Source organism: Ptychodera flava, assembly GCF_041260155.1.
Source record: "Ptychodera flava strain L36383 chromosome 23 unlocalized genomic scaffold, AS_Pfla_20210202 Scaffold_23__1_contigs__length_28996876_pilon, whole genome shotgun sequence".
Classification (NCBI taxonomy): Eukaryota; Metazoa; Hemichordata; class Enteropneusta; family Ptychoderidae; genus Ptychodera; species Ptychodera flava.
The window spans coordinates 24,832,873-24,846,763 of record NW_027248277.1 but is presented as its reverse complement, the minus strand read 5'-3'; the positions used below and the strand labels follow the sequence as shown (position 1 = coordinate 24,846,763).

At 36.6% G+C, this 13,891-nt stretch overlaps 1 protein-coding gene across 1 annotated transcript; it reads left to right on the top strand.

Moving 5' to 3' along the window:
* Positions 1-243: 243 nt before the first annotated feature.
* On the top strand, positions 244-12,036 carry LOC139124138 (scavenger receptor class F member 1-like). The gene is made up of 6 exons (XM_070690278.1): positions 244-676; positions 1,237-1,295; positions 1,657-2,514; positions 7,219-7,405; positions 8,035-8,096; positions 8,660-12,036. The coding sequence occupies exons 1-6, from the start codon at positions 519-521 to the stop codon at positions 8,974-8,976; spliced, it is 1,641 nt and encodes a 546-aa protein (XP_070546379.1). The 5' UTR covers positions 244-518; the 3' UTR covers positions 8,977-12,036.
* The last annotated feature ends 1,855 nt before the right edge of the window (positions 12,037-13,891 follow it).

Below are 13,891 nucleotides of genomic sequence, written 5' to 3'. Positions count from 1 at the left end.
GAAAATGTCGCCATCTGTACATCTGATTTAAGGGTACGACAGCAGGCCTTGAGAATAACTCAGTCATTGACCTAAACCAAGTCTTGGTGGCAGGCGAGGCCGATCAGAACCATGGACCGATCAGAACCATGGACCTGAACAAAATGCTTCGAAGTTGGTGCGCCCTGTCATGACAAACTTGGGAGAACAAGGAAGTTAACGAAAGTTTAGTTTAGTCGTATAAAATCTGGAGTCCTAATGAACAGTTGTACTATAAATAGCTATGTATACACTAGCTTATTCTCTGGCGATGACTGCGATACAATGCCACATATGGTAGGAACGGCGATGAAAGAAGTCAAGCGACAGCTCTATTGCAGGAAGAACTTACGATTCAACCGACATTCCCCTTTCACATCAATTTTCTGACAGCAGGACAAGAGCTTTCGTTCTGAACGTTAAGGGTCCAGTGTAGTGTATGTTTAATCGGACGTGAATAAGTAATACAGTGACACCACTTATGAAGGTACGAGAACAACATGGTCATCACATCAACATTCATATCAGTTTTCGTCATCGTTCAGTCGCTGTGTTTTCAAACTGACGTAGCTGCTGCGTTGAGACGAACAGTTGGACCTGTTGATATAGACACAGTAGAGCGACAGCATGTTTGTAAATGGTTCGTCGATAAAACAGGGTAGGTTTATTTCACATAATACACCCTACGACCAGTGACAGACACGGTTATCTCCTCTTTTCAAGACTAATAAAAGGGTGAATTGAAGTCTATAAAATGCTAATTCTTTTATCCTCGTTTTGTGTTCTGCAACTGCTTGTCTGAAAGCAATGATACGTACGAGATCTTAATTAAAACTTCACGCCACATTTGTTTCTGAACAGTGCAAGAAATAGTGTTTCAAACCAATATCAACAGTGACGAACAACATTATTAATTTACTAATCACGGACAGTTGTCAGGCACAACGAATGAGGCTGTAATTAAGAACAATTGTCTCAAACGGACGTTTTTATATCCACTACCATTTCTTCGGGTGTCAACAGTTGAATTTGGTTTTCTGTGATTTTGGCCTAAGACCCCAAATTGAAATCTTTTAACGTTGGATTTTTGATCATTTTATGATAAAAATGAGATAAAAAATATAGCTGTTGGCAATTCTATCGGCAAGGATTGAGATGTATTTTGTCCATCGTAATGCCAAACACCTACTGGTTATATACATTTTTATTTATTTCCAGAAATACAATGGTGTATCGATGTTGTTCTGGATTATTTTTAAATGGTAGCCAATGCATCGGTATGTATAAATTAAATATATCTTTCTGACAGCGTTTCTTGATGCTATATTGAGTAGAATAGAGTATTGAAAATATTGTCTATTCATTTTTAATTCCTCGAAAAAACAACGAATTTGCATATACCAACTATAGTGTAAAAGAAACTGAATAATAATAAATAATCTTTGAGCTATTATATTTCTAAATATTATTTAACGTATACACATTAGTGATTTGAAGATCAAGGTTTATTGATAACAGATGGGTTCCATAAGCTTCTTTAGGGATCAGACGGGAGAATTTAGAAAAGTTTCAATCATATTTTGAAGTACAAATAGCTTTTTACCGCCTTTTTATTTATTAAATTGTGGTTATTTTCAGAATGTCCAGAAGGCTCACATAGTTATGGTTGCGGAGGATTATGTCAGTGTGAACAATATGAACAATGTGATTCTGTTTATGGTTGCCAATGTGTTCATAACAATTGGGGAAATGATTGTCAGGTACCATGTAGGCAATTGTCATGTGAGGAGAACAAATATTGTGATAGATTGACTGGGGAATGCATCTGTCCTCCAGGAATGTATGGTACCAGTTGTCAGTATGATTGTGCATGCTACAATAAGGCAACATGTCAGAAGCACACGGGAGAATGTAGATGTCAAAGAGGTTGGATTGGAGAGACATGCACAGACTGTGATGAAGGTTTGGTCTTTCCTAGTGGGAGAAAGTTTTGCACTGACAAATGTCTACATTGCTTCAATGGTGACCTTTGCGATATCAACCTACCAGGAGATTGTGACTGTGCGCCAGGATGGACAGGAAATAAATGCAATGTATCAATTCCCGAAACATGTGACTCTCGTTTTAATGCTGGTATGTGTATAGACCATAGTGACTGTGACGAATATCATATCTGCAATATTGAAATTTGTGAATGTGACAGGTGCATCAAAGGATACAGAGGAGAACAGTGCAATCTACCATGTGAGACTGGCAAGTATGGATATAGTTGTAAGCTTTCATGTTCTGATGTCTGTGGATATGAAAAGTGCCACCACATCACCGGAAATTGTACAGCATGTGCTGTTGGTTACCATGGTGAAAACTGTGATGTAAAATGTCCTGCTGGTCACTTTGGTTACAATTGTCGGGACAAATGTCAGTGCAGTGAAAGTATGACCTGTAATCACGAATTCGGATGTACTTGTCACAAGGATTGTACAACACTAATGTCATGTAAGTGAAAATGTCTATGAAAATTTTGACACCGTTATTCACATAACTGAATATTAAATGGTACATCTCACCTAAAAAAAGATTTTCTTTAATGTTTTTGTCAATAAATATTAAAACTATTTCTAAGTTAAATGGTGGTGCTTTTTTTCTTTTTTCCGTTGATAAATAATTGTGAGAACGAAAAACTTTCGGGGCTTGATGAAAAAACCTCCGTGGGGAACGCGTCCGGTTCTGTCGTCATAAGTGGCGTTCGTGAGTGTAGACGGAGAAGCTATACACACAACAATTGCAGAATGGCATCTATCTCAAGTTCTGTCTATCATTTGGGAAGTGAAAATCACTCCTACAACGAAATGTTGTTTGGAATGATTGATTAAGAGAGTAGCCAATGATAAAGAGTCTAGTGTTACTATTGATAATGATACCATCGGAAATATTGTTAGCATAGATTTTTGTGCCTCAGCTCACTCATTGTGAATGTCTTCCTAGACCAGCCGGCTGCTAGTCGAGTAGGGCATCACAAACAGTCCTCAGCTTCACAAGAAATCTAGATCTACCTGCCCTGTTCTCTATAAAAGTTATTAGCCAATGATATTACTTTTATTAGTCCTTACTGCCCATGAAATTGATCGAGTGCTTTCCTGCAGTACGTAAATGAAAACGGCTGAGATTCCATGCGGACCCCGGTCGATTGGCATTTTAGTCTCGGCACGCGGCAATAGTTACAGCTGGCCAAGGCCATTGCGTTGACACCCCCCCCCCCCATCGAAACGTGAGCAAACTATAGTAAATTGCTTCAATGTCACCTCACCATAAACGTGACAGTCGATTGACTTTATTCAAAATTATGATATTTATATGCCAATGAACTTGGAGCAAGTCTAATCAGACACCAACGCACGAAAATATCCGGGGCCAATATGGCCGCCAACCCACGTTTTGATTTATCGCCGATAAATCGGCTTATCCCATCGTTGACATTTGTAATTGAAGAGCTGGAACATTTTCGTGCATGATTTGAGCTTAGAATTCTTTTTATTGTGTACTCAAGCATACGAACTGAAGACATTCCCCAACCCTGAAACTGACAGGATTCAGTCCATCGGAATGTTGCTTGACAATTACCTGTTGTCTCGTCGGGCCCCTTGAGGCCCTGCTGCATGCTGCACTCCGAACTTTGCCAAACGGTGAATTCGCCTTACTTGGTTCTGCATATACTTACTGCCGTTTTGTAATTAATGATGCACATAGCAGACCTAAAAGACTGAATATAGAGCCTGGAAAAAAAGTGAAAACTTTACACAATGCACAATGCACAATTTCTTAACTGAGGTGGCGAGCCTGATTCGACTCCTTTCAATACGCATCACTCCTAATGTTCTGGCTATAAACTGTCACGTCAGGCGTCGAACAAATTTGCAGCTGTAGTGTTTTAGGCGTTATAACACAATGCAGTTAATCAAGTAGTACAGTTTAGGGAGCTACTAATTATGAAAGGCGTGAGTCCCATTCATAGAATATCGTGGGTCAGTCGGTAGCATGTTCGGGCTATTCCTGTCCAGTACACAGCAGTTGAGGAAGCTCGGCTTGGGATCAGCTGCCTGTATTGTCACACTTACACTCAACTCTGTTATGCTCTCATGGAAATATCACTTGGTCCACTCCAAATGCTGACTAAAACTACCCAGGTTTGTGTTGTTGCAGCTCCAAACCGCGCATCTTTTCATCATAGCGAACTACCTGAGATCTTCCCGAAGTTGGTACCCAATAGTTGACTAATTTTCTCAGGGGATTGCTCTAAAAGGTTAGCCACTTCTGACATCATGCCACGTGACCAATACGCGGCGAATCTTAACTCGGACCTCTTTTGACAGGGTGAATTTTTCACAACTTTAACAGTGAAATACACTGCCATAGCAATAGTTGCCACTACAACGTTATGAATTGTAAAATTGATTTTATTTGATATTACGCTTTTTTGACTTTTATTTGGTTTTTGTCAACAGATACAAATACAAGAAACACATAAAAAACGTTTACAGCAGAGTCATCTCTTTTTAATATGAATAGGTGTATAAATAAAGGGAAACGGGCAATGTATGTTATATAATTTATTTTCTCTTCACAATTAAAATGAAAATTTATATGTCCAACATTTTATTTATAGTTAAGATTGGGTACAGCTATAATCTTTAAAATCTGTCCTACAGCCTGCTAAGATTTTTTAAGCTTATTACACGATGTTTTGTCGATAGTGCGTCGTATTTGAGTGATTTGTCAGTATTTTGACGAGTTGTGCACTAACGAGTCAACATACATACATTAATGCATACTTTTAAAGTGAGCAATTTAATTATTAAGATGTCGACGTGGGTTTCCAAAATTTAAAGGACGTTTATTTTTAAGCTTAACTTGGTGTGGCGGTAGATGTAAAATACAGGCTTTTCATATTTTGAAACATAACATCCCTTCGCGAAAGTTGTAGGGATTGCCCAAAATCGGGTCAAAATACTCGGCCTAGCATTCGATTTCAAACTCGTTAAACTAGGAACAGCAGAGCGTAGAGCAAGCAACTCTATAGCTGATATCGCAGTGTTGCTGTGGCGCCTGTGCGATCGCACTTGGGTCAAGGGTCTTCGCCTCAGAACCGATCGGTGTCTCTGATTTAGCTCGCAAAATAATGAAATATATCATTTTCGAATAATGAACTTGTATCATCTTTATCATTGACTATCTAAGACTTACCTACGCCTTCTAACTTCTTCGACGATAAAAACATGTATTTTCAACAATTTTTCCGTTAGCCGTCGACGGTTTCTACGACATGTGCCCACTCGCGCGTACAATTTACTGAATACGTTGGAAGTCAAAAGTTCAAATGCGAGCAGAAACCGTCGATGGCTCACCAAATAACGGTTGGAAATACATGATCTTATTGTCTGGGTAGAGAATGAGTCGTAGATAGCCATTTATAAGTTTGGGCTCATCCGGGACTGAAATGTATTTTTCTGTACTGACTTTAGCACAAAGGGCCGGAGGCCTATAGTGCAAATCAAATTCATTATTATTATTAATAAATTGGGTACAAATGTATTTATTCAAAGACTAATTCTGAGAGCTAAATAAGCGACACCGATCGGTGTCGTAGAAAACTTGCAAAAAGTCTATATGGTGACTCACATCCGTTCTGTGGCGATGACCCTTTACCCGAGCGCGATCGATAGAAGCCACAAGCACCGCTGCGATATCACAGCTAGCGACTCCCAACCACTATGAATGCAAAGTGGATGTAGTAGCCGTAACAGTCCGTTTATCTTCCTCAGATGTCAACTCTACCGAATTTATCATCTTAGAAGGAATTTGTGGGCAGTTCAGGGAAAACGTGCAGTTTGTACGCTGTATGTAGCGTCGTAAACTCGTTCATGTACACTTTGTTGCTGTGGGAATAAATAAATTAAAATGTATTTACAACGTCTGCTGGTACCATTTTGTTACTGGTTTGTTACTGATAAACTTGCTTGGACAACATGGACGAAAGTTTGACTTTCTTTGGTGCATCTGACATCGCATCCGAAACCGCACGGAACACGATAATGACCTCTGAATCTATAAATACAAATCGGAAATATAATATGTACACCGGTTAGCAATACGTACAAATGATTTTTATTACGTTTGGTTGTTTGCTTGTTTGTTTGTTGTAAAACTACTTTTAGCTAGGTGCAATGCCCATGAACTGGGTGCAAACAACATAATTTTGACTATAATTATCAATGGCGTTTCGGTGAGGCATAAAAGTGCTTTTCGCTCAGCTGTTTTATGTATACCAACATACCAGCGAAGGTCACGTGTAAGCCTTACTCTTAGTAGTTCCGCTTACAGTGAAACTATACTTCGTATTTGTACAGGTTAGAATACGGCAATACCCACTAAACAATAGAAGAATAATAAATGTAAAATATTCTCACAATCAACCACGCTTTATGCGGCTTCAAAATCACTCAGCTCGCGAACAAGCATTTAAATAATTGTTTTTGCATTTTAATTGTTTGCAATTGACTACCAGTCTTGATCTAAATTAAACTTGTTTTGTGCAATTGTCATCACGATTGTAAATGCTATAATTTTGCAACAATTGACTAACTATCTGGTCCTGAATTCCCATGTCGAAACTAACAAATTGTATGTATCTACAACATGATCTGATTTTATAAGTCGCACAGTAGCTGTTGGCAATTTTTAGTGAAAGGAAATAATAGAAACGACAAACGGACATTTTATTTTATTTGAAACGTTGTGGAGGCTCTGATAAATGTTTTGCATACTGTATACCTTCTCACAGTTTATCTGACACATCTGTGCTGGAAAGCCACAATTGCAAAGTATTTCAGCCATTATCGTCTAAATGACTGCCAATAGTAAATTTGCCCCCCCCCCCCCAATTTAGCCACCCTTAAAATGCAGGCAGGTAGGTGCTGAAAAAACCCGCATAGGTAACATGTTGGGTAATTTAATTCTATACTGGGCAGGAACATATTGATTAAGAAAGTGTCTTCATGCCATTCGGCGTAAACACGAAACGAGAACTAACCCCTTAATGACCCATAGCACCGTGTTTAGATTTATCCCCTAATGGGGTTCAAAGAATTTAAAGTATAATGTGCAACCTTTATTCGCTAAAATGCGTATACTTTTTAAATACAGACAATACATCGATGTCACAAACCTCTGAAATTACAACGCAGGGACGACCACTGCAACGAGACCAAGACGATCATCTGCCATGGATCATTGGTGTCTGTGCATTTCCTGTATTACTGATAATCATAAATGTTATAGTATGTGTTGTATGTTGGAGAAAGAGAACAGAAAAAAGAACAGTAAGTAAAAGGTGAGTTTAAATAAGTTTGCTTTTTCTGATACATGATAATAGTGTGATGTGGTGTGTATAGAGTTACTCATGAGGCGAAGTGGTACTCTACAAGCTCAAAAAATTCATATCTGTAGCAAAATGTATTATTTATCCATATAAGTGTGAGATAATTTCACTTTCATTTAAGCTGGTATCACATTCTTGCGTAGGGCAACTCGATCAGGGACTTTGTACAAAACGTAGGGGATCATTTTATTAAAAAAAAAAACTGAATCTGGAAAATCAAACCAGCCATAAAAATTACCAAATATGATGTAGCAGTTGTTCAGTTCCTAGCTCACACAAGATTGGATTCGCTAATTAACTTCGTTTAAGCCAGCATAAATGAATTTCCTCGTGTACACTGGCATTCATCAATATTTTACTCATCTATGTTTAGGACCCTTTCCCGACTACACAGTGTGGTTGATTGTTCAAAAAATTCTTAAAAGTGGGTATCATTTCTTATGTTAACACTACATAACAGCCATACCACAATGAAAGCAATCTTATTGAGGAGTGTTTTTTTTCAATGTTTTTTTTTTAATTTCTATCATTTTTGCCACTGGGACTTTATAATTGCACAAACGTTTTCATTCCTTATTTAGAAATGTTTACTATGAGAATGTTTGTGAAGTAGCAGAAAGAACCGAGACTTCAGCAATGTTTGGTAAGATAACTAATAAACTTTATGAGTAACGTACCAGTGAAAGTAAAGTGAAACGTACTCACGTATAGGGTACACTTGAGTGTGTCATCTTCCAAAGCAAGGACTGTATGAATGTAGAGAGCAGCATAAAACTTGAAAACACATCAAATATTACAGATATCTTTCATTAAGTTTGATACCTTTAAAGAAATCTTTTGACATATGATTTTTAATGTGTCCGATATAGTCCACCTTTGTTGCTGCCAGGTTTTATATAATTGGTAGGTCAAACGTTCATCATACTCTACCCTTCTAACACACTATGTATACGGCCATTATGAAAATACCACCCAATATGTACTCCAACAAGAGCCTCATGTACCACTGCCAGTATGAATCTGGTGATACGCTTTGTTTTTATCTGTGTGCGTATTTTGAAGTATTTTGTAACAACGCTGTAGCATATTAAATGGCAAAAATATTCCTGATGCTTTGTGTTTGTCATTCTGATATCTCAGTATTGTAAACCAATGAATAGCCTCTACTATGTTATATAATTTCTACAAAGCCTTTTGTCTTCACAGGGTATGAGATGGCCGATGTGGGAACTCCTGGACCTACTATTTTAACAATTTACCGACATCCAACAAACGTGCAAAATGGTGATGACGAAAATAATACAGATGCGAGCAACAGGAACACAAGTATTCCAAAGTATACGCACATGGCAACAGTTCACAATCAATACTCTGAAGTTGCAGGAAATGACGAGACATCAACTGCTGAGTCCCAGAATGCACCTGGAGAATATGTTCATTATTACACACTTGAGGAAATTGATGACAAAAAAACACATTTTGAAGGAGCAAAAGGATTTTCTGGAGGATCGCTCATACACTGATGAACTAGTTTAAAGTAGTGATGGAAGGGCAGACGGAAAAGTAGAAACAGAATCAGACTACAGCTCATATTAAAATTAGTTTCCATAAAGGGGAATACGTCTGGCAGAAAGTTTTGATATGTTTTCCCTCTAAAAAGTCTCCCCCTCAGGCTTTTTTCCCATTTGAGTCTAAGGGACAAACACATCCTACAGAAATCCAATGAGATTCTTTGTTGACAATAGCGGAATATATTTTGAGTATTGCTCCGATTGTAATCGAAAAGGATTCGTATTAATTTCCATAGGCTTGCTATTGACTGTAGAAACCCATGTCAACTCTATATAGCAAGTCATTGGCATACCTATGTTGGACTTGTTTAATCTTCTATGCACCGGGTTGGATCGGACAGTTTCAGTCCAACAGAATAATCATGTAGAAACCTTGTGGGATAATACACATATGAAGTAAATCTTAGAAGCCCAAGGCAATCTTACATGCATTACTGATTGACAGTAGTGCGCACATGGCAATTGTATAGAATCCATATTTCATTTTGTCCATATCTCATCATGAGCATCCTGTCTGCTAGAAGGTTGAAAACAATCCTTTGACAACGTTCAGTCTCACAGTAGCTGTATGGGACTTTCATAGTATTAAGTAATCAAATGGATCCTAAATCGCACAGTTTTAGTCTCCAGGTTGTTTATTGCATTCAAACTACAGGTTGAAAACCAGTGTACAGTGATACCAGTGATACAGGACCTCTATAAGTGTCTCTGATCCGTTCATATGTTATACATACACCGAGCAGAGTATACATCAATATAACTCGGATTAATTGACTTAAAGGGCATCACGCTGTCTCTCTGCCCTTAAAAAAGCAGCAAGCATTGTCTATTTCAAGGAGTTGCCTTTGGTAAATATTTGTAACTGATTGGTAAAAGTGGGAAGGAGCAGTGACATTTTTGTTAAAGGACCACTCAGCTGAAAGCCTAAATAACTATATATTGTCGCATTCTGAGTGTTTGGTTAAAGAACCCCATTCTGTTTTTACTTTCACTTCCCCAGATGATATCATTCAAGCAGCTCATGTCAGTGTTCACCGGACTGGCAAGTGCTGTATGACTTTGGATTCGTTCACTTCTGCTTTTGGTAAACATCCTACAAGGAATTGTTCAGATTACTCTGCTTTACAATTATGCTCAGTACAATCGAATACGTTTCTTTTTTCACATCACTGAAAATGAGAATTGATTAGATTTGTATTGTATCTCAGATACAGATACAGTTTTAACTCCTTCATATAATGACACTTATGTAATGCTCGGTCGGGCAATAAACTCACAAACCGCCCGCCTGCTGAAGAATAAACCCTTCTACTCTACCTCCTTGGGTAGAGGTCCAACTTTGCCATAGCAAACAATTGGATAGGACGAAACTATTGTGGTGATAGGGTTAACAAGCATTGTAATCCAGAGAATGTACTATTTTATGATATATATTTTTCTTCTTGACAAAATTTTAAACAAGTATGTGCCATTGTACATGTTGTTTATTTACACTCGTGACAGCTGCATTTCTTACGCTCTTACTTTCAAAGTAAAAGCAAAAGGATTTTTTTTTTAATATTAGTCATGTGAAACTGAAAGGGACAACATCTGCAACTTTTGAAAGTATTGTCACAATGGTTTGCACTGTGAATCTATTTCCATTTATCATTTCTCTTTAAAGTGTCATTAGTTTCACTTGATTTTTTCACTACGTTTGTTTTATTTTTCATCAATAGTTTTGTTCTACTCCAAAAGGCATATTTTGATAAACAGTACCCTGCTGTCCAATCCAGCCTGTACATGTGTACACTTCATGGTTATTGTTGAAAGGTTTTGTTTAAAATTCAAATGTACAAGTAACAGTGCATTTTACCTTGTATAAACACTGTGTTGACTAGGCATGTGGTGAATATTTCAAAATGTTTTGGGAGTAGAAAATAATTTGTCAAGACATAATTTACAAAAACGGTGAAAAAATCTTCAAAAGCTATAGATCCTGGCTCTTGAATACTTGCACATGTATATTCGGAAATGCATCCTTCAAGTTAGTGTGTATATACCTGTCTTCGTAATTGTATGTGTTTAAAAAAACTAGGTATTAATCTCAGGAGTCACCAAAGAAGAGAGTTAGTTTTTCATTCAGGTAGGATGCGCGTCAAAACTTAGTTTAAAACATACGCTATTTTTTATAGTGAAACCGATGAAACTTTAAACCGTTCAAATTATCGGATAATAATCTGATGTCACTGAACAAATTTCATGTGCAAACAATTTACATAGTATGCTTACTACTAGTTGAAATTCAAAATTTGCTGCTATCCCCATCAGCATTGTTAAACGTAATCTTCTTTTGTTTTATTAAAAATAAAATATACTGAGAATTTCGTTTACGGCAAACGCTTCCAAAACGGTTAACACAGGCAAGAGATTAAAATTATTGTTAAATTGTATTATTCAAGTATCAGACCTTGAGGAGCATTCTATTTAAGAGCATTCTGCCCCCTTAATTGCAGTAGTTTGCGTTGGAACCACTGGCGAATCGGAACTATACAAAGTGTCAAAATTGAGGAGTTGTCAACATTGTCCAGTGTAACTATTTAAGATCAGTAATATCAGTCGGTAACAATTAAATCACTCTTGGAAAGTTGAAACATTGTCTTGAAGGAGGTTAGACGTAGTCAAAGCGACAACACACATCAACACACACATTCAACTGTCGAGAACGTATCATATGCAAACACTATTTATGCAGATCTAGTGGTATTGTTTTGACTACGTTTGACCTCCTTCCGAACAATTATTGAACTTTTGTAGAGTTTATTTCTTTGTGACTGACCGCAACTGACAGTGTTGGCAACGCCTCAATTAAGACAGTATTTCCAGTTCCTGTACTGCCAACAGTTCACTGCAAATAACTGTATCATGTATGTAGGTCCATCCACCATAGTAGCACAACGGGATGTTTCAAATGTATGGTATGAATAACCTTTCCTTTTGGTAAATAATTGAATAAACTTTCTAGTGATCAACATCATAGTCAGAGTTTGTTTTTGCTTATTCTTTCAAATTTTACTGCCTGTAAAATGTTAAATATCTACCAGCAAAAACTGCTCAATTCAGCTTATGTTTGTAAAAATATGTTCATTTTCGTTGACAAGCAAATTTAGCTCTTATTTTCATAATGCAATTTTCTCCAAAGAAAGATTGAGTTTAAAACAGAAAAATTCAAACCAGCTAACATAATGAAGTATAAGCAGTTAATGTCTTGTCCCATGGACCTGGTAATGTATTACCTTGAATGAAAATGGATATTGGACCAGTTTAATGTCATATAGCAACAAATTCCACAAAAAATAAATATAGTTTGAATTCTCCCAAAGAGAGCTTGGTATTTTTTCACTTTGACCATTGCTAATGAGCTTTTTTTTCTAATCTTTGTGATTTCATTAATCGGAAACTCAACAAACTTGAATACAGAAGATACTTTATGACCTGAAGGTCTCCAAAGAGATGTATTGTGCAGAAGCAATGGCATCTAACATAAACATGAATATATTGTTTACTTTCATTTAGTTTTCTGCAATTATACTGTACTTATACAACACAGTTTCTTTTTCTCGCCAAATTCTCTCTTTTGCAAATTTCTCCATTTTAAAGTCTGAAATTTATCGTTTTATATAGCTAGATAAAATACTGAAGACATATGTTATCATCATGAGTATACTATATGGATTCGAAACACAAACTGTTTTTATGTGACAATCAGTTTCACAAGTTCTTTTCATTTACTTGAATTCTGTGACCTGGTACTGCACGATTTGAGTTTGACTCGTATCGACCATTGAATGGATTGCCAGGCGTTTTATATAACCGGGAACAAAATAAGTAAAAATCTGGTGAATTTATTGAGAGATAAACCGTTAAAACGTTTCCTCTTTTTTGTATACTGGCAAAGTGTCTGTTGAGATAAGAGCTTGTTTATTCAGTGACCTAAAATGACATGCAAATGTCAAAGGTCACTTAGAATGGCAGTCGTATCAAAAGTGTTCCAAGTTTGTCAATTTTCATATTGTCAGACACTAACTTTTTCACATTTTAATGTACAATACTTAATACCATGTCAATTATTATGATATAACGAAAGAAAGAAAGGAAAGAAACTATCTGTACTTGTAAATTCTGAAGTCTAGTGAGAGTGGATTACGGTTCCAAGTATGTAACACTTAAACAGTCATGGACTGCCTTGTGATAAATACTTTAGTTTCTGAGTTGTTGGTTTGTTACACGAAAGTTTCCATCCACCTAATTAATCCTGGAAGGGCCAATATTTGTTATATTTGGTAAATTGCATTGTTTTATTCTAAAAAGGACGTACGTTGTGAGTTCGACTCCGACCGACAATTTACCGGATTCACAGGTGTTTCAAATACTCAGAAATTAAAGATATTATATTCTGGTCAAGTTTACAGACAAACTGTGAAATCTTTCTTTTTTTTGCCTACTGCCATGGTGTCTTTGGAAATATGTTTTTGTTTATTTGTGTCAGTGTATCTTTGTTTATTTTTAGTGGTTTTTTGTGACCGGAAAATGACATATAAATGTCAAAGGTCATTTAGAAAGGCAATCTTATTAAAACATTTTGGTAACCAAAATGTTTGGTTCTAAATTGTAAAATATTATCCTTAAAATTTATCATTTTTTGATATTGTGAGAACAATCATCTATTTTAACGTTTTTATATATGTTTTCCGGATTTAATTAATATCATGTCATATATTATGAAATAATAAAAGAAACAAAATAAACAAATATACTGTATTGCTACTTCTGTCACTGCATAAAAAGCCAATAATACTTACTGTATTTGCATGGATTATTGTCTGTA